The sequence below is a fragment of the Perca fluviatilis genome, chromosome 6, assembly GCF_010015445.1.
Source record: "Perca fluviatilis chromosome 6, GENO_Pfluv_1.0, whole genome shotgun sequence".
NCBI lineage: Eukaryota > Metazoa > Chordata > Actinopteri > Perciformes > Percidae > Perca > Perca fluviatilis.
The window spans coordinates 37196450-37217763 of record NC_053117.1 but is presented as its reverse complement, the minus strand read 5'-3'; the positions used below and the strand labels follow the sequence as shown (position 1 = coordinate 37217763).

The following is a 21314-nucleotide window of genomic DNA, read 5'->3' as shown; positions in this document are numbered from 1 at the left end:
TCCTAAGGAAAGCTCATTGTAGGACTGGCTCTAGTGGCTGTAATTCTGCACCAAGGCTGAATTATGGGAAAGAGACTTCAGATACAGTATTAGGGGACCACTAAGGCCTATATAAAAGAGACTTCAGGTACAGTATTAGGGGACCATTAAGGTCTAAATAAAAGAGACTTCAGATACAGTATTAGGGGACCACTAAGGCCTATATAAAAGAGACTTCAGGTACAGTATTAGGGGACCACTAAGGTCTATATAAAAGAGACATCAGGTACAGTATTAGGGGACCACTAAGGTCTATATAAAAGAGACTTCAGATACAGTATTAGGGGACCACTAAGGTCTATATAAAAGAGACTTCAGATACAGTATTAGGGGACCACTAAGGCCTATATTCAGTTTTTATGCTCCACATATTTGGAACAAACTCCCAGAAAACTGCAGGTCGCTGCAACTCTCAGTTCTTTTAAATCTAAGCTAAAGACCTATCTTTTTGATGTTGCTTTTCTTTAAATAATCTATTAACTTTAATTTCTTATACTGCACTGTAACTTTTATTCTTATACTGCACTATCAATTTTATTCTTGTCTTTTAATGTTTTTAATTTGTTTATTAATGTTTTTAAATTGTTTTCAATTGTTTTTAACTGCTCTTTAATGTTTTATGTAAAGCACTTTGAATTGCCCTGTTGCTGAAATGTGCTATACAAATAAAGCTGCCTTGCCTTGCCTTGCCTTGCCTATATAAAAGAGACTTCAGGTACAGTATTAGGGGACCACTAAGGTCTATATAAAAGAGACTTCAGGTACAGTATTAGGGGACCACTAAGGTCTATATAAAAGAGACTTCAGGTACAGTATTAGGGGACCATTAAGGTCTAAATAAAAGAGACTTCAGGTACAGCATTAGGGGACCACTAAGGTCTATATAAAAGAGACTTCAGATACAGTATTAGGGGACCATTAAGGTCTAAATAAAAGAGACTTCAGGTACAGCATTAGGGGACCACTAAGGTCTATATAAAAGAGACTTCAGATACAGTATTAGGGGACCACTAAGGTCTATATAAAAGAGACTTCAGATACAGTATTAGGGGACCACTAAGGCCTATATAAAAGAGACTTCAGGTACAGTATTAGGGGACCACTAAGGTCTATATAAAAGCATCCAAAGAGCACCAAGTTATGGGACCTTTAAGAGGTAATAACCACTAATAAACCAGCAAGGTCTATCTAAATATAATCTAGGGATGTATAGCAATTAAAAAATACCAACTATAATTCACCCACCCAAATGGTACGGATATGTTAAATTTTGGGTCTTGGCCGGTGGACTAAAAGTGTAGTAATTTAAGTTTTTTAATCATTTATTTCCATTGGTTTTTTATTTCGTTTTTGCTTGCACGTTTACTGTTTGGGTCTTACTGTATTTTAACCATTTTTATCATGTGAAGCACTTTGTGACTTTGTCTGTAAAAGGTGCTATATCATATAAACTTATTATTATATTATAATTATTATTATTATTATTATTTTTAGTGTTTACTGAACAGGAGCCATGTACTGTAGTAAACCCAAGAACTACTGACCAGTATGAAGGTATGCAGGACACGAGTGATGTCATTAGTGTAGTGACAGTCTGTATAGTCCCCCTCCTGCCAGTTTCCAGAACGGTCACAGTATCGAGAGGCTTTTTTCTGCTCAATACCTCCCTCCACAGACAGGGAGGGGTAACGCAACTGCAGGCAGTACTGATGTGAGGTGATGCCTGCCAGAGTTCTGGGCCACCTGGGGATTAAAAACCAGAGAAGAGTGAGACGGCTGACTCTTTACGTATTAAATAATAACCACCCCTTTAACTGTAACTGACCTGAACTCCCCACGGTTGTTGACAACTTTATCCTCTGGACAGAAGGAGGCGCTGTTCTCCAGCACCACTATTTCAACGCTGCGAGAGGTATTGCCCCGCCCAGTGGAAACCACACACTCCCACTCTCCCCTGGCCTCCACATGTACGTTGAATAGAATAAGCTCGCTGGATAAGAGGGATAGAGACGGCTCATTATAACACATTATCGCCACATGCTCCGACGTGTGTCTTAAACAATAAGTACATCAGATCACTCAAAATGTTCTTTGCACAAGAATAAAAAGGTTTATAAAGATTTGAATATTACGGAAGTGGATTAGGGCCAATGTGAAAAATGCATTTGACTTATGAGTGTAAAGTCAGACTTTAAACTCAGATATCTTAGAATAAAGTCAGAACTCTCACTTTAATCTCAGAATTTAAATACATTTTTCACTTGTGGCCCTAATCTTTCATAGAATATAGAATAGAAAAAGCTCACTGCATAAAGAACACGGACACAGCTCATTATAATACATTATTTCCCCATGTTCCAACGTGTGTCTTAAACATTAAGTTCATCAGATCACTCAAAATGTTCTTTCCACAAGAATGAAAAAAGGTTATAAACATTTGAATATTACAGAAATGAATTAGGGCCAATCTGAAAAATTTATTTGTTTAGATATGTTAGAATAAAGTCAGAACTCTCAGACTCTTTATTCTCAGAATTCTGACTTCAAACTCAGAACTCAAATACATTTTTCTTAAATAAATGTGGCCCTAATCCTCTTCCCTAGGATATAGAATAGAATCACCTCACTGGATAAAAAGGATAATTACAGCTCATTACAACACATTATAGCCATTTTGTCTTAAACATTAAGTTCATCAGATCACTCAAAATGTTCTTTGCACAAGAATACTTTTTTTTTTTTTTTTTAAACATTTGACTACAGACAGCCTCTTCAGAGGACAAAAGAGAGCAGTCAGACAGTTTGTGTACCTGGTGATGAAGGTGCAGTCGTGCAGCACGCTGTTCTCCAGCTGGACGCCCATCTCTGGGTCAGAGGTCACCAGCTGACCATTGTGACGCCAGTGTAAGGTGGTGATCTTGTCCACCAAGGCGGCGGTGCAATGGAAGGGCAGCCGATCGCCTTTGAAGACCACCTGACGCTGGGACGGCAGCAGCGACAGGGTGTGCAGCTCCAGAGGACCGTCTAAACAACAACATGGTGGGGGGGGAGATGCAGACGCAACCGTTACACATCACTCTGAATTATTCCTGCTGCTCTCTCATTACCCAACCTCAGCTAAATGTTTCCACAGAAGCCGTTATGAGTGTGCTGTTCTAGAGCAGATTGGATGCAGACAGCAGCAATTCGTAAATCCAACCCACAGGATTAGTTGTCAAGATAGCTTACTGATGCTTTTAGAAATATGTCCCTGCTGAGCTGCTGGGATTGATCTCTTTCACTCTTTGGTGTAGTAATTCTTAAAAAATACTGCAACCGTCTTATGAATGCACTGTCATTGTCATTCACAAGCCAATGATTTCTGAAACAAAGCGGTGAACCGCCTCATTTATATGCCTCATTCTAGCCAGGCTCTCACCACAGCTCAGCTGGCTTTCCCTTAGTCCACGCAGGGGCTTTCCCTTCAGGCTCCTCGGGTAGGCACACAGGGTTTCGTCCCCCAACCGGGCTGAACTGCTGCGAAAGAATCCCGGGACCCAACGTAACCCGCAGTCGCACGACAGGTAGTCTGAGTTGAAGTTCCTGGAGAGAGAAGTGATGGTCATTTATCACACTTTTCACTCTAGCTGGCTCAGACACTGTGTTATCGTGTTATCTCTAGTTGCTCATTATCGGATCCACATATCACAGCAGACTTATTCTGGATCAACAGAAGTACATTTCAGGGGGTAAAGCATGACATCCGGGCGCAGTCAGGCTTTGTCCCTTACCTTCTGCTCTGTGTGTGTCGCCCTTCTTAAAATCCCTTAGCTACAGGAAATAACAACTTTCAAGTTTGCCAGCTACACGCTGAAAATGGAAAGATTTGAAGAAAACTTGGATCGTGCAACAAGGCAGGCCTGCTTGTTTCTTTCGGGGAATGATCGTAAAGATTTACAAGGAATATGTTCACGGCATTTCCTCTCTAACTGGGGCGTTTTGGGACCGATTGGTGGGGATTGCTGTGGACGAAGTACACTCAGCAATACACTGGTAAGAGCCAATGAGGTTTAACCATGTATCAGCTAATTTAAATAGCTCTCGTTACTGTATTGCGTCAAAAGTTAACTTAATTTAATACTGTATGTGGCGTTTTTCAAAAAAACCCGAAACAAAACACAACTTTATTTTTATTCGTCACAGACATTGTAGTGAAATTCAATTACTGCATTTGATCCATCCTACGCATTAGGAGCAGTGGACCAGGCACGTGCACGCATAGACATCAAAGGAGGCTTGAGCACCTGCACTTTTTCTTCCTCGACAGAAAGTGCCCTTTTTCTGGGGAACTTTTTTATTTTGTTTTATTTTTTTAAATAAATGAATATATTCCCGTTTGCGCACAGCTTTCCTGTCAAACAGATGTATTTATTGAATAAAAACATATCCGGTCGGGAGATTAGACTTTGTTGAGTTCTGATTAAAATAAATTGGTAAGGAAGTCAGAGTTGTGTTAACATATTTAATGTTTTGTTTAAAAAAAAAATTATGATGATCCCCTGCCCCTCAAAATGCCTGTGCACGTCCCTGCGGTGGACAATTATAGATACAGCATGCGGGGAGCAACTTGGGGTTCAGTGTCTTGCTCAGGGACACTTTGAAATGCTGCAAGTGGAGCCTGGGATCAAACCACCAATCTTGTGGTTGAGGAGCGGCCTCAGCCACAACGACCTTACTCCACAGCGCTGTGTAAGTAAGGTCTGGCAATGCGAGACTATTCCAGGCTTGACGCATATTTGTTACGTGACACCCACCCCAACCCGATATAAATATTACAGATTTATTGTTTTCACTCTGAAATCAACTGACTGTTTTATGCAAGAACTGGCAGCACAACAATCAAGCAAAGGTCAGTCTGCAAACATTTAAGATCTGAAATTTCAGATCTGAAATGTTTGCAGACTTATCTTCTGATTTGTGGTTGCCTAGGTTCAAGTGAAAATATTCAAATTCAAATAAATACATGTCAAATAAATCCTCATTGTTTATTTGAGTTTTTCTACAGGCTCGAAGTCGTTGTAAAAGCAAACTCTAGCCAAATAAATATGAACTAAAAATAAACTTTATTTTTGTCTACGATATTAATTGTTTTATTCATATATGGAATGGTATGCTGGGAGAGTGCCGGCAGTGTCTAATACTCACACTAGCTTGAGGGACGGCAGCTCATGAAACACTCCAGGATCCATGGTCGATATGATGTTGCCAGAGAGGTTCCTAGCAGTACACAAGATAGATATGAAGTTAACCCCATAGATTCCCCGCAATGCAGAAAGAAATATATATATATATATATATATATATATATTTTTTATATATATATATATATATATATATATATTTTTATAGGATCAGTTTATCTTTCTCTTACAGTTTAGTGAGATTGCTCAACCCCTGGAACATGTCTGCAGTCAGGCAGCCAATGCGGTTGTTGGAAAGGTCGCTAAAAGTGTAAAAAGACAAAGGAATGTATCGGTTATTTTTGAATCAGGGGGACTCGTCACAGACTGTGATATCTTGACTCTTTCAATGCCCATGTTGTTTTTGTGATATCAGATCAAACACTACTTTCTGTAGAGCTGCAAATATTTTTTGGAATGTCTCCAACACATATCTAACTAAATAATCCTAGGATTAATCAACAATGGAAATAATCGTTAATTTCAGCCCTAATTATCCGACATACAGGTAAAACTTGACAGGATTTGTTTTCCTGGTATTGTTCATAAGTAAATAAATAGTGATTTTCCACTACTAGAAAGCTTTGGAAGTTTTTTTTCAATGTTTATTTGTATAGGAACAAGTATGTAGCATAGACCTATACCCCGCCACGACAGCATTTATAACCTAAACTAATTTGCAATGCACGTCCCTAGATAGACCCTTTTTTAAATACAATAACTAAACACTTAGATAAAAGACAGTAGAGAACACAAACTCATCAATAGATAAAATAGATCTTAAAATGTAAAACTCAAAAGAACATACAGACAAAACAATACATAACAAAACACAGACTAATACAAGGATCATTTTTAAATTCAGTAGGCAACGAATTGCACATATTGATCGCCCGTACAGAAAAGGCTGTTTGTCCTGATGAGGATTTACGAAAGGGAATCTTACAAATTCCCGTTGGACGCTCCAAGCGATACAGAACCCAAAGCTCTAAGTTAAACATCTAAATAAGCACGCCTACAGTCCCTGCCACTTTCCCTTATCTCTGCTCCATGGGACCCCTGTAAAGGTTTAATCACTAATGGGGTAAAAGCAGGGCCCCTGTTCTGAGTGTGATGTATAGCCACCGCCAGAGAGGGATCTGCTCTGTTGCACCTCTGACACTACCCAGCCGAGAGCTGTCCAGAGCATGTGTTTATCTCCCCCTGTTTGTTTTGAGAAGCCCCAGTCCTCGCAGGGAAAACACAAGTAGGGGGAGGAGGGAGTGGGAGTCACGCGGCGCAGCACAGACGGCTGGCTCCGCCGACCCACGCCGCAACCAAAACCTCGGTGTCCAAAGACACAATGAGTGAGCAGTGAGTGGCTGCAGCCGCCCTGTCACATCCAATGATGTGCGAGGAGCCTCTGCGTGGTCCTGAGGTTTCCACGGGGGTGGAAGCGGGACGCCAGAAATGACATCGCAGGGACACCGCCAAGATCGGCAGAAACACTCAGTGAAACAGGCCTTTATTGTGTTTTTATTTCTATTTTTTTTTTTTATTGCTTGTTCTTTTGACAGGTTTTGGGTCTTATATTTTAAAAGATGTACTCTTGTGAAACACTTTGTGATAGAGATGATCCGATACCAGTATCGGAAAGGCCTCTGATGCTGCCTATAATGCTGGTATAAGTATCGGCAAGTACTGGAGTTTATGCATAGATCCGATACCATGTCATTTAGCCCAATTGTAACGTAATTTATGTTCTTTTTCTGATGTGACTGACTGTCAAACTAGATAATATAAGAGAGGGTTACACTTTACTTGAAGGTATCTACATAAGAGTGACATGACACGGTCATGAACGTGTCGTAAACATTATAAACAAGTCATAAACGTTTATGACATAACGCTTCTTTTAGTAAGTGTTGTTCGGTTTTTGTCATGACAAGGTAGGGTTAAGGTTAGGGTTAGAGTTAAGGCCATTTTACAGTTGTGCGTAGGCTCCACGCAGAACTCTCGCCTAGGGTTGGGCATCGAGAACCGATTCCTACTTGGAATCGTTTCAAAAATTACGATTCCATCGGAATCGTTTCTTTATTGAAATCGTTTGGAATCGTTTGCAGGATTTGGTTTCAGATCTGATCATGGGTTCCAAATTTAACATGCGCAAGTTTTGGTTTCCGTAGCAGCCAGGCGCTTGTTGTGTTGCAGCCATGGAGCACAGTAAGCGGTGCTCTAGTGTGGCTTTATTTTACGTTGAAAAAGCCCTGTCTGCATTGAATCAAAATAAAACTTTCCTCTAATTTGTTATATAAGCATGTGACCCGTTTCAACTCCACCACTCAAAGAATCGGAATTGAGAATCGATAAGAACCGGAATCGAAAGGAAGAATCGGAATTGGAATCAGAATCGTTAATATCTAAACGATGCCCAACCCTACTCTCGCCGTAGCCTACGTAAGTCGCCTGATGTCGGAGGAAGTCGAGTCCTCTGGATGGAAACAAACAGTTGTTGGTTTTGTGATTCTATTCTACGTGAATTCGCGAGATCTCGTGGGTCCTCGTGACTTCAGCTGTCAGTCAGGGCCGCAGCCGTTCCGCAACAAATCCGAACCTGGTGGGGCTTCGACGGACGGCGGAGCACGGAGCCGTTCCGCCGCGGTGCTGATCCGCAGCCATTCCGCAACCAGTGGAAATCAGGAGTTATGTAGATACCTTCAAGTAACGTGTTACCAAAGAGAGTTCTATGGCATTCATTGTTTGTTCATGTTTCACAAAAAGTTTAACCTGAGCCGGGCCGAACAACAAAGATAGAAATCATATCACATCCATACAGGGATAGTATTGTACAGCTGTTAAAACATAATAAAATACTGTATATGACCCACTGGTATCCGATGAGTACTCGGTATAGGCCGATACACAAGTTCAGGTATTGGAATCGGTATCGGGAAGGAAAAAATTATTTCGGACCATCTCTACTTTGTGACCTTGTTCTGTAAAAGGTGCTATATTAAATAAACCTATTTTCTGGCACGAATTGAAAGTGCGAGGAATCTATTGCGTTTCTGCGGCGCATTCACATTTTTGAGGGGCTTGAGATGCTCGAAAACTCACGAAATTTGGACACACATGTCAGACCTGGTGAAGTTGCAAAGTTCTGCAGTGATTTGGCTCAGATGTGGCCAGTGGGCTCCATAGCACCCCCAAAAGCACCCCGTGGTTCGAATAAAGTTCCTTTGATGTTCACCAAATTTGGTGGGAACATTGTTCTCATCTTTAGGACAGGGGATATATTATTTTTCTGAACTTGTTTTACCTGAGAGGAAATCAGCTTTGATTTTGTGCGTTCATTTTCATTTTACGATGTTGTATGTTTGAGGACTTTAGGATGCACAAAAACTCTCAATACTTTGCAGGCATATTCAAAATAGTAATTATTTTGATTTGATATTGCATTTTCGGCTTGGGCGCGGCATGGTGGCCCTATAGCGCCACCTAATTAGTTTTGACACCAGGAGCGCAATATAACGCATGATATCTGCCATGAGCTGCAAAAACATACCTCCTTTAGATCGACACAGCCTGTTAAGATAGATATGAGGGGATGTGTGAGCCTGTGAATGATGCTCATATGATTTAAAAAGCTACCCTGACTCCTTCATTTGTCTCATACCAAACAACTGAATGATGATTTCTGTTGATATGTTTGCTGCTCTGAACCCCGAATGGAATGTAAATCATGTTAATGTCTACTTACAGTTTCCGAAGCTCAGTCAGGCCCTGGAAGGCTCCAGACATGATGGTGCTTATTAGGTTGTGCTTGAGGTCCCTGAGGAGAGAGAACATATTAGGTGGATGAGAAAAATGCATACAGGGATAATGTTGCCATGTCTTAAAGGAAAAGTTGTACATTTTGAGAGATATGCTTGTCTGATTCCTTTCTAGAGTTGGATGAGAATATCAGGACCCCTAAGCTTAGCTTAGCACAAAAAACTGGGAACGTGGGTAAACTGCTAGCCTTGCCCCGTTCGAAGTTAACAAATTCCGCTTACCAGCACCTCTAAAGCTCACTAATACAAAAACTGAAATTTTAAAAACAACTGGCTCCGTGCAAAATTTCAGTTTTAAAAGGCTAGCTTTCAGGCTAGCGGTTTCCCCATGTTCACAGTCTTTATGCTAAAACTAGCTGCTGGCTGTAGCTTCATACTTAACGGACAGACATGAGAGTGGTATCGATCTTCTCATGTCATCTAACTCTCGGCAATTCAATTTTCTTTATAGTGTCAATGTCAAATCATAACAGAAGTTATCTCATGATAGAGTAGGTCTAGACCACACTCTATAATTTACAGAGACCCAACAATTCCCCCCAAGAGCATGCATTTGGCGCGACAGCGGCGAGGAAAAACGTCTTTTTAGGCGGCCATCTGCAGCGACCAGTCGGGGAGAGGGACAGAGAAAGAGGCAAAAAAAATAAAGAAACATATTTTGCCAATATGTTGAACTATTCCTTTAATGCAGAGGCTTTAAGAGAATGCTTCTTTAAATTTCAAATGAAGGGGAGTGGAGACACATTTCCTAAACGTCCAGTCAGTGAGACGCAGCAGAGGATTTCTGCACACAGATAGGAAATCTTATCCCATCAGCAAGATGCAGATGCTTGACCCAATAAAATATTAGTAGAATTATAACTGTTCGTCATTTTTCTGCTCGTTTCGAAATGACTGTTCCCTTGTTAAAGTTGGCCATTGCAAACCATAAATATTAATTCTTTGAACTGCCTTTGAAGATGTAGTATCATACTATCCGCTGCACTTTTCTCCACCCTCTTCCCATTCCGCACCCACACCCATGTGTTTAACCATTCAGCCAGATGCCCCTGTCCATCAGATAACCAGCATTAGATTTTGAATCCAAGACATTTTTTTATTGGCCAGGTGGGAATATCGAGGTTAAAGCAGGTCAAAAGAGACGGAGGGGTTATCGACAGGACACAGCCGCCGTGTGTAGGAATGCGATCCATGTTCCTACAGCATGAAAAATGCCTGCTCCCATCGGACACACGGTCACAGAAGAGGATTTCCTTCCAGGAGCTCAAAAGCATCAACGCTGTGGCTGCATTTTTTTCTAATTCACTTCTACCCAAGATGCCACTGTGGTAGGCAAACCTCATGGGACTTTCTGCTCCTTTATTTTTTTTTTTTCCTACCAAAATGATCTGTCATCACTGTTCTCGACCACGCTGCCTCACACCATGCACGACCTCAGGCATCTCTAAACCATTGTCTTGTCCGCTTTCCAGGAGATGAGCTATTTTGATCAAACTACGGGCAGGAAAATTGTTTTAGAAAATGGCTTCCAGTAAAGAATTACACCGCGCGGTGCGGTATGGCCTGGATAGAGTCACAGATCGGGGGTTTTGCAGTTGCGCTTCACTCTCGCAGAGCCACCATCGCTCATATCTGGATTATAGATGGGAGACAGGTTATAATGATGGAGCAAAAGCTATCTGGCCTTGCACCAAAAGGCTGAGGTCCGTTGTGTTTGTCTCAGAGCAGACAGCCTTGGAGAGCTCAGCCCAGCTCTTTGAGTGCATGCCAGCTTGTCACTTTGCAACAACTTCACAGCTTTACGTTTCCACCTCTATGACTCTGACCAAGACGTAAAACGTTTTTTTTCACTAATCAAATCAAAGACGAGCGCGCGTTTGACACAAAACAAGAATCCTCTCCAGCATGTGTGCGCGGGGGCCTTGCTGGCCTGTCACAATGTGTGCGGTAATCTTTGTGTCCTGTATGAATGTACATGTGTTTCTGCATGTCAATAGCTGTATAGGATTTGTTGACCAGAGAACAATACTGCTGTTTCCAGTCTGTGTGTCCCGGGGCTCATTAGCGCAGCGATGAAAGACGAGGCACTGCCCACTATTTCCTCTCTCTGATGAACATCTCTCCCCTCCCTGTCTGGGCTTTTCACACTCCCACACACACACACATTCATGTGCTGTGCAACACTAACCTCCATGTATATTGTAATGGTTTTAAAACAATCCTACAAGTAAGCAAGAACTAAACACCAAATCCTGATTAGGTTACTAGATAACTCTCGCTTTGCCAGACCTTCCTCCACAGCGCTGCGGAGGAGGGTCTGGCTAGTCCACACAGCATTCCGGGATGGGAGAAAAACGTGCTCTGGTTTATTGGCATTTCTTTAAAGCACTCACAATCGTCTTGGACGGCGATAAGCCCCGGTGCCGCTGCAAAATAGCCTCGGGAAGGAACTTGTTTTGGTGGAACATGTGTACGTTCAAAAGTTGTTTTAGTCGTGCAACAGAAAACTCAGATTGGACAGATAGTCTAGCTAGCTGTCTGGATTTTAAATTACACACTATATTGTACAAGACAGTAAATAGAACACATTGTGTAGTTGGGTGGTTTTGAAGCACTTTCTGCAGATAAACCCTTTGCCCGGTGTGAGAGAGAGTATCAGCAGGCCACTACTTCTGATACACTCTCTTATCACCAAGCTGGGGAATGTGGAGGAGCTCACCAAAGTCAACAGGACTTGAAGGCACTGCGCTTAGCCCCACGCCATAATCCAGGCTAAATCTGTGCTGCAGCCCGTCGCCCACACTCTCCCGTTTCTTTCCAACTTTCTTTCCGACCTACAGTACAGTAGCTCCGGCGGGCCACATACTCGGGCGATGACTTGTCTGCGTGCCCTCTGGAGTAGACAGCGCCCTCCCTGACAACAACTTCACAGCCCAGTGGCCTCGACACCGATGACAACAGCTGTCGCCAAGCAAGGGGATAATAGCAGAGGCGAGAAAGTTCAAAGCCTCAGGCTTTGCCGAGCATGAAAATATCAAAGTCAAAAAGGTTAGATGTCGCAAAAAGGTTGAAAGTAGCTATTACTTTTTCATTATCTTCAGTAGCAGCGTGACGTTCTTCAAAAAGCTACGTGATCGGTGTCGACACGTTATTATTCCTCTTTTGAGTTATGCTTTGTAACCTTGGGAAGCGCAGTGCTTTATCCCCTTCGCCACATGCGGCTGGGCCTGTGTGATGGGGTTGTGACAGACTCAAGCTCACTCTCAGCCCAGAAGGGCCCATTGTCTGCTGCCGCTGGGCCTAACACCAGAGGCTGCCATTAAGAATGTCTTTTCCACCCCCACCAAAAAAAAAAAAAAAACTCCTCCTGATCAATGGGGCTGGTCCTCTGCCATTCTGAAGAGTCATTTCTCTGCGGGTATATGGGATGAGCACCTGGGCCCCATGCAGGCTGGAGAGGAGCGACGTGCTTGTAGGGCAGCGAGAGGGTAATAATGAAGACAGGGTCTGTGAAGCGCTCCAGACGTGGAGTGCTCCATTATCAGGAGCACAGCAGCAGGGACTGGAGTGCTCCGCGGACATTGTTTAGGCCCCTAGGCCCCGGAGGGAGCTGGGAAAACGACTGAAGCCAGGGAATGGCCACTCATTATCGCCAGACTGGAATCAAGAATTTCCTGTTTCTGGCATTTTTTTTTAAATGGAACCGAGACACAGAACTAATACCGAGGGAACGGTTGCATCACAGTGAAAGGAACAATCTCAACAGTTAAAAACCAGAGAATCTAAAACAAACATTATATTTATTAAAAAAAAAGAAAATATGTTGAGTAATACAATGGTATGTGTTGATTCAGATTTTGTTCTGTTCTCTTGTGACTAGTAAGGGGGAGAGAGGGAAGGGAAGAGATTTTTTATTTAATTATTTGTTTGTCATGTCCGGAATACATTGCTTCTTTTTATTCAGGACTTGAAATTTGGTATTTGCATTCGGTTGTTTATGAAATAAACTTATATCAATAAAAAAATGGAAATACATGACAAAACAGGGACAAATTCTGTCCTTTAAATCGTATATATATATATATATATATATATATATATATATATATATATATATATATATATATATATATATATATTTATATATATATATATATAATGTTGCAACTAATATAAGCAACTGCCTGAAGACAGAAACAAATATGTCTCTAGATGGATTAGGCTTTGTTGAACAAAATGCAAGAGGGGGCTAACTGGCATCTTGGTTCCTGACAGAGGTCGGTGGAGACCATTTTTGTGCTGCGTGTCATTTCCTGTCTGGTTGGCGTCTCGAGCAGAGGCCCTTGCTCGTTTATTTTTACAGTTTCCTTTTTTTTTTTTTTTTACTAGCTAGCTTTCCCCTGTAGGGAGGGGCAGGTGGGTTAGGGGATTCAGTACGGAGCAAAATCGGCCCTGTGTTTGGCCCCGCAGACCCCAACCTCCCTACTCCTCAACACACTTGCTCACAATGGGGGCTCTGTAACACAGGCCTCAAACGTACTCCTGCCTTCCCCCCAAAACAGGAAACCGGGATCTGCCGAGCTCTTGTTTTTCTACTAATTTCCTGCTTTGCTGCCCCTTCCCCAGATTATTTTCTTTATTTTTTTTTTTCCCGGTTCCTCTCAGATTGGATACCTAATCAACTTTATTTTATCCATGTTCATTTGGAAACTCATTTCTTTGGTGCAGCCATGAAGCTACAGTAAAGGAGCACATACAGACTATTACATTCATTCAACTGCTGCCACTTGGTTTGCAATTAGACACATATTTAAGATATTTCCTGTCAAACCTGGACAGTCACCACCTCATCACCCACCGCCATTTAACGAATAAGGCCCACAGCTCTGCTCCTGACTGACAGTTACATAAACCGTGGCTCCAACTGCACAGAAATAGCAATATTCACTATTATTTGAAGTGTAAGATGTCCTAAGTTGATTATATGTTTCTATAGTCCGCAGCAAGACGAGCTGGAGATTATTCTGCCAAGGAAAACTCTGGAACCACTGACTGTTACTGACTTCAGTCCTGGCTTTTGGAGCGGCCGAGAGAAGGGGGCGATGCCCGCTTTGGCTGCTCTGTTGATTTTCATGAGATCTACCAGCGTGCACAGCAGTCAGAAACAATGAACGTCTATGGCTTTAATGGGACATACAGTAGATTGTAATATTATTTTCAGATTAATGATGATGTAAAGTCAAAGTTTCTCACGGTCCGAAGTCAGGAGAGAAAAGGCGGGAAAATGCTATTGTGTGTCTGTTTATCCACTTACTGATTCTGTCAAATATATACGATCTGAAAAGACCCCAAAGTCTCATTGAACATCTTTCCCAATAAGATGATAGACTTCGAGTTGAAACAATGTACACATTATAACTGGGAAGGAAACAGGAACAAACGCCTTTCATTCAAATTATCAATGAAAAGGGAGGCTCATGTCCGTGAGTGAGTTTTCAGCCAGTAGGTGGACTACAGCATGTAGCGAGTGGGAAGGGGGGGGGGGGAGGAACAGCGAGAGACCCAGTGAGCTGGGAGAGGGGAGATGCAAAAATAAAGCAGAAAAAGGAACACAAACGGAAGTGGGGGGAAGTATGTCCAGGGAAAAGCTTGAGTTCCTCTGGAGGAAAATGCCATTGAAACCATATCAAGTTTGCCGAAGGAGTGTGTGAGAGAGAGTTACTGGCGTATAAAGCGTACGATTTGGTAATGGGCTTATGAGGGGGCTCGCTCGCTGTTTCAATAAACCCCCAGAGCCCCGGCTGAGCTAGGCTTGCAATACAAACACACCCCGTTCCTTCAGTTTATCTGAAAGACACATCTGGAGTCTATCAACTCCAGCAGCACCCCCCTTTCTGTTTCCACTCTCCAGCACGCTTAACCCCTTCCTCACCCGCTCCACCCCTTAATGTCATGCACTCTCATCAGGGGACTGTTGCCTAACCGGGGGCCACTCATTGGCGTGAACGAGCAAAAATACCGACACAAATTTTCATTATTTATTTATTTTTTTGATACGAGGAAGAAATGAGACTTTCCATGTGCAACCTCCACAACTGGCCTTAGCTCTCTTCAGAGTCGTGGGCTGGTACAATCTGAACCTTGTCTTACCCACACTGGTCTAGACAGAAGGGCTCCGAGCCACACATTCTCCACTGTTTTTACATGCTATAGCGCTGCACACCTCTGCTTTGTTCCCACTCATCACGACAATTTGCCTAGCCTGTGTGGAAATAATGTTCATCTCCCGCTAAGAAAAAACAACTTCAGATTTATACAAGACAACCTGCAGGAGTGTGCTTTTCCTCTCTCTCTCTCTCTCTCTCTCTCTCTCTCTCTCTCTCTCTCTCTCTCTCTCTCTCTCTCTCTCTCTCTCTAGCCACCATACCATCTTGGCTCCACTTCCTCTGTGTCAGATGGTAAAGTTGTTTAAGTTGGACTACTTCTTAACCCCAGCTGCTCAGAATGGCAGAGGCCATTTCAAGGTTGGTTTCAGAGAGGCTCAGGCAAAGACTGAGTGGCCAGTTTTTCCCCTTTTTTTTGCAAAATAGATACTATCAAGTCTCTTTCCCGTACTTCCCAATCTCAGTTTAGTATACTCTTCCGAGGGTCCAAAGTTTGGACTTCTCCAAATTTAATTCAGTTTAAAGAGCCCTCAGATTCCTTCCTTCAACCAACCTATACTTTCCGTATCCATATATTGTGTATACTTGCATGTATTATGAATCAGTGTTCTTGATGTGTGTGTAACATTATTAATAGATACATACAAATTGTGTAGAAAATACACAATAAGGGGTTATCATACTAATAAAATACATCTAAAAATACACATACACTGATGGGATTTTCTTCCTGTAATATTCTGCCTGTCACTTTCCAGGCCCCTGGTGGTTTTTTTAGGCAAGTCTCTTTCACATTTACTTTGCAAATTATATATTGTATCCTTTTATTATTTTCATGTGTAAATAAATAAAAAAAAACTAAACAACAAAACAGTCAAAAGAGTAATGGATTGGTGTGATAATAGTGTATCTATATCTATATATATATATATATATACACATTTTATATCATGCTTTCCTAAACATATCCAACATCTGCACATTCTCATTCCCTGTGTGACTTTTTGGTCACAGGTTTCAGTGCAAACTTCCCTTAATTCTTGTTGCTCTACGAGCATAACTCACAAGCAACACCGTATTTCCTGCTGTTGAATGAAAGCCGTTGTAAGTCAACAGGAAGTTTTCTTAAATAATCTTGCATGATATTTCCTGCGCAAACTCTTCTGTAGCGCAAACAAAAGTAAAAAGTACAGCCGTGTCAGGCAGATTCGTACTGTAGGGATCATTTTTAGACTCCCTTTGTTGACAAAGTCTATCATGCTGCCAACACCTTTAAGCCTCTAACCGGTCCTAACGACAAGCCTCACTCCTGCCTTTCAGACCTGTTCCCTGCGAGCGCCCCGCTGCTTCCCTCATCAATCATCATCGCTGCCCTCTGCTCTCCCTCTCTGCTCCCTGCTCCCTCTCTCCCTGTAGGGTGAGCAGAACCTGGTAATGAGGGCCCCTTGTGCCCCTGCCTGCCTGTCCTGTGTCCCATGGTGCAGTGGGGCCCAGTTGGACGAGAGCCAGACTGCCTTGGCCCTCTTTCGCTCATTATTCTCATTACCTCGCCTCAAATCAGCGCAGGACAGGCTGCTGGGATCTGTCCACAACTTATAAAGGTCCCGGCTCGTTAGCGGAGCTGCCAGCGTCGGAGCCCATCAGAAAGGGCATGCACAGAGGTGCAGGTACTCAAATAGGTACAGTATCTGGGCCTGATGATGTGTATGAGGCTACATCTACACTACTACGTCATTTTGAAGCAGTGTTTGGAGACAAAAACGATCTCCGTCCACACAAGCGTTTTAGGCTCCATAGTAGAATTATTCTCTATCCCATATTAAAGGTTAACCACCGTTTTTTTCAACCTGGCCAGCTCCAGCTGAAATGAATACATGTGGTCATTGAACTAGAACGACCTCATCCACATTGTGGAAATCATTTGAGTATTGAGCCATTACATTGAAAATCTTTTAGATTAGTCTGGCTATCACCAGACCAAGCTGTGACCATTAGTCTGGGGAGTCTGCTCTGTATTTTCTACCGCACAAGAGGCGTGATCAACGGGTATAGTTCAAATGACTCTGTGCGCGATTGTATAGTCGTTCAACCAATCAGAACCAACGAGCCGGGTGACGGGTGACATCAACGGGTTGCTGCGCTTCGGTGGCCGGCTTGTTGAATGTAAACGAAAAGATGCTTGGTCGCTTCTCTATCGTCATCGTGTTAAACCCGCCAATAGCGCGCCAGGTGGATAAGAAAGTTTGTGATTGGTTCCCGCAAATTTGTAACGAAAGCGGGATAGATAAACGTACAGGTTTCCAGCCTGAGCTGCAGGGCGAAATCTAATCGCCGGCAGATGGGGCTGGGTTTACCCAGTCTACTTTTAGATAACAGGGGCCTATAATAACTCCGTAACAACAGGTTACTTAAACGCCTTTTTCTCGTCTAGCAATTCACTCTCCACACCGCTGTCTTCGGACAAAAAGTCACGTCCTGAGATCGATAATGTTGTCAGACACTTTCAGTAACAATCTGAGCATGTCAGTAGCAGAAAAAATAAAAATAAAAATGTACTGGACAAAAAGCAAGGTCTAGAATTGCCCTATTAAGTTACATTGCAGCTCGGGTCGCGCCGGCCCCTCACTGCAATCTCGCTCAATACTGGACCAAATTCAAAGATTTCTTGTCACATCAGTCTATCAGACACAAATGCATGGGAAAATGGGGCCCAAGTTAAAAAAAAAACGGTAGTTATCCTTTAACACGTCTGACAACGCATATCACATGAGCATTTGCACAATCTGGGCATGTGCATGCCGGTGTAAACAGGAAGCAGTTTGTCTGACGTTCCTCTGCGGTTGAAAACGCAACATAAATGTAGCAAAAGATATTAATTTTATCATATTTTTAAACCAAAACGTAGCAGTGTAGGTGTAGCCTGAATGGGACTTATTTTGCATACAGTAAGCACCGCCACAGAAGCCAGGTATGATTCAACGGGTGTTTCATCCCAAAAGCTGGAAAAAAAGGAGGTATTCCAAGATCCAAATGTAGCTGTTGGATGGCGAGCCTATTTAAAAGAGCTACAAAAACACAGTCGTCCAGTGAGAGGGCAAAAACAAACAGGGCTAAATTGCTCCTCTGCACTTGGGTGGTTTGGCAGGTTATGAAGGCAATAGTGGCTTTGAGGAGGTTTGTCCCAATGAAAGGGCTAACTGTGTAGATTGCTGCACTGTCTGGCCCAGGCCTGGAGGAGGGTGGCCTGCCCTGGAGCTGTATTCTCCAACTAACAACAGCAAATCAGACTGCATTCAGCTCTGAATAGATGTCTGGTGCGAGCGCACGTCTGCTGAGAGAGTTACCAGACCCATTTGAGACAACTGGACAAGAAGCGACGGTGCCCATACTAGGAAACACACTCAAGAGCGACGGTACACACTTGGAGTCTCAACAGAGATGGGCCGAGAGTGAGAGTGTGTGCAGTCAGGGAGCAGACTGTGTTTATCCTCGTCACGTAGGGGAAGAGATGCAGTGTAACTCCCTGATGTGTGTTTACTCAGCCCCAGTGGGTTGGCCTTTGATTACAGCACTGACCACATAATATGAGTAACTGTTCACTACTGCTCCAAATGACAAGCACATGTAGACAACATGATGGAAACAATGAGAGGACCAGAAGAGGGATGGCCCGCTGAAGAGACAAAACAAAACTGAGATCTCACAGTACGAACAAAAACTTCACATCCAAATAGGGCTGTGATTTCGGCTCCTAACGATCACAAAGACAGTGTAATCGAGAAAAGGAATTATTTTTGCACATTGCATTTTGCAAGTAAACTCTCATTTTGTCTTGTGTTCTGAAGGGGAATTCAAAAAGTATTAAGGGACAATTCACGGTTCAAGGTGTTTCCCCTGTTGGTTTGTTGTTGTTTTTTAATGCAACATCTTGAGTAATAAATAATCGGCATTTCAACATTGACCAAAATATGAATAGGCCTAATCAAGCAGCCCTACATCCGACCCTTTACCGTACACTCACTTCTGTACTGATCCCTTCCAACCCTTCCATCACTGCAACGCTGGATTTCAATATGTCCTTTTTTCACAACAGACAGCAATTTTTACCATGAGCTCAGATGTAATTATAAGCTGTGCACAGGGCTCCATTAAAGGTGGAAGACGTCAGCGTGAGTGAGCAGACCTCCACCGCTGTGTGTCGGAGAGCCAGTAGAGGAGTGAAATGAGGCCTGCATGATTTACGCTATGTCCTCTCCTCACACCCACATCTCTCTCTGTGGAGCATAAATATGTGTGCGTATGTGTGTGTGTGTGTGTGTGTGTGTGTGTGTGTGTGTGTGTGTGTGTGTGTGTGTGTGTGTGTGTGTGTGTGTGTGTGCGTGTGCGTTATAGTTCTTCTGCCTGTTCTGTGCCTTTCTCACAGGTCTTTAAGCTATAAGCCTGCTGGAAAGCTGCACCCTGTTGCCCCCTGCTAGTTTCATCACTTCTCCAGCTACAAGGGCCAGTTAGTGGGTAAGCTCAGGTTACCTGACCCACCGACCCTACGGCGCTACAGGGACCCCTGTCCGCACTTTAAAAAAACAAGCAACATCAGCTCATTTTACACCAAACACTTCAAGCTATACAGATCTTCTTTGGCTTTAATTTATTGTTCTCCCAAGTAGCATTAGTCAAAGGGGTTCTCGGTGTAGTGTCTTCCTGTCAACGGCTTCATCAGCGTTTTCGGCGCAAGACAGTTGAGGTGAGAAGCGAGAACTTGGCCGTGGAAGCGTTCACACGCCAGACATAAAAAAAAAAAACAGCAATTTCAGCAAACTTGGCTTTTGTTCTAGACTGACACGTCTGGTGTGAGCTCCAGCAGGTAGCGACTAACAAGCTAACAACTGCAGCAAATTACCATATTTTTCTTTCTTTCAACATTTTTGAGAAGCTTGCTCGCTTCATGGGTGGCAGCTCTGAGTGGCATGTGGAACTAATATCCCTTCAACATACCCACCCCCTTTCCAACTAAATAAGTATGCCTGCCAGACTACAGTATCCAGACTCCATGTGTGTTGTTAGCTACCAGGACGCTATAAAGCTTTAACTGGGGTGCTCTGTAAAACAACACCTTGAGAAAGAAATGTGTCTGGTGTGGGAAACACCTACTAGATGTAAGTCACACATCAGAGTATCCAAGGAGCCTGGAGCCAGTAAACGCCAGTCTTGACCGTGATTACTGTAAATTTGACCAAAAGACATATCATATCATAACTCCCGTAGACTGTATATAAAGATGGATGACGCGTCTTCGCTTCCCTCCGCTGTACAAAAGTGAAACCAGAATATCCCGGGTATACGGGCGCTGCCCAGATTCTGCACAGTAGTGACTGGAGCCGCGGTGTCCAAGTCCCGCCCCTACACCCGCCAGACCAATTGCGAGTCAATCACAGCTGTCAATCATGTCGTTTCACCCCTTTTTTTTTTATAGCATCAAAAAACTAATACAAACCAAACTTATCAGACAAATGAACACTTGAACAAACACAAAATAGCCCCTGAAAAAACAGAAACCATCTTCGGGAAACGTGTAGTTTGGGCCATGCCCCATCCGCTAACATGGAGGGGGCGGGGTTTATGAGATCAGCATCTTAACATGCTCACAATAACAATGCTAGCATGCTGATGCTAAGTATATTCACCATTTTAGCATGCAGACATTTTCTAATTAGCACTGTTCATAAATCAAAGAACTGGACTAATTGAAATGTTGACCTGAAGATGGCGCTTGATGAAAAGAGATCACTTAAGTTAATACAATTCATCTTGATTGTAATTCATCCTCTGGGGACCATACATGTCCAAATGTGCCAAATAAATCCATCAAATAGTTGTTGAGGCACTTCACTAAAAACCCCAAATGTCAACGTCATGGTGGCGCTACAGGAAGATCCAAGGGGGTCGCCAAAGTCATCAGGATGCATCATCTATGGACTATGAATGTTTGAACCAAATGTCACGGCAGTTCATCGATTAGTTGTTGAGATATTTCAGTCTGAACCAAAGTGGGCTGACAAACCGAACCATCGCCAAAAAGGAGT

At 42.9% G+C, this 21314-nt stretch overlaps 1 protein-coding gene across 1 annotated transcript in view; it reads right to left on the bottom strand.

The window, feature by feature from the left end:
* The window catches only part of adgra2 (adhesion G protein-coupled receptor A2), a 71572-nt gene that overhangs the window by 14052 nt on the left and 36206 nt on the right, over positions 1–21314 (bottom strand). Inside the window, exons 3-9 of the mRNA XM_039804177.1 lie at positions 8998–9069; positions 5450–5521; positions 5224–5295; positions 3458–3621; positions 2850–3063; positions 1865–2029; positions 1584–1782 (exon numbers count right to left, since the gene is read on the bottom strand). Of these exons, the coding sequence (XP_039660111.1) occupies positions 1584–1782; positions 1865–2029; positions 2850–3063; positions 3458–3621; positions 5224–5295; positions 5450–5521; positions 8998–9069 (958 nt within the window). The remainder of the gene's footprint in view (positions 1–1583; positions 1783–1864; positions 2030–2849; positions 3064–3457; positions 3622–5223; positions 5296–5449; positions 5522–8997; positions 9070–21314) is intronic.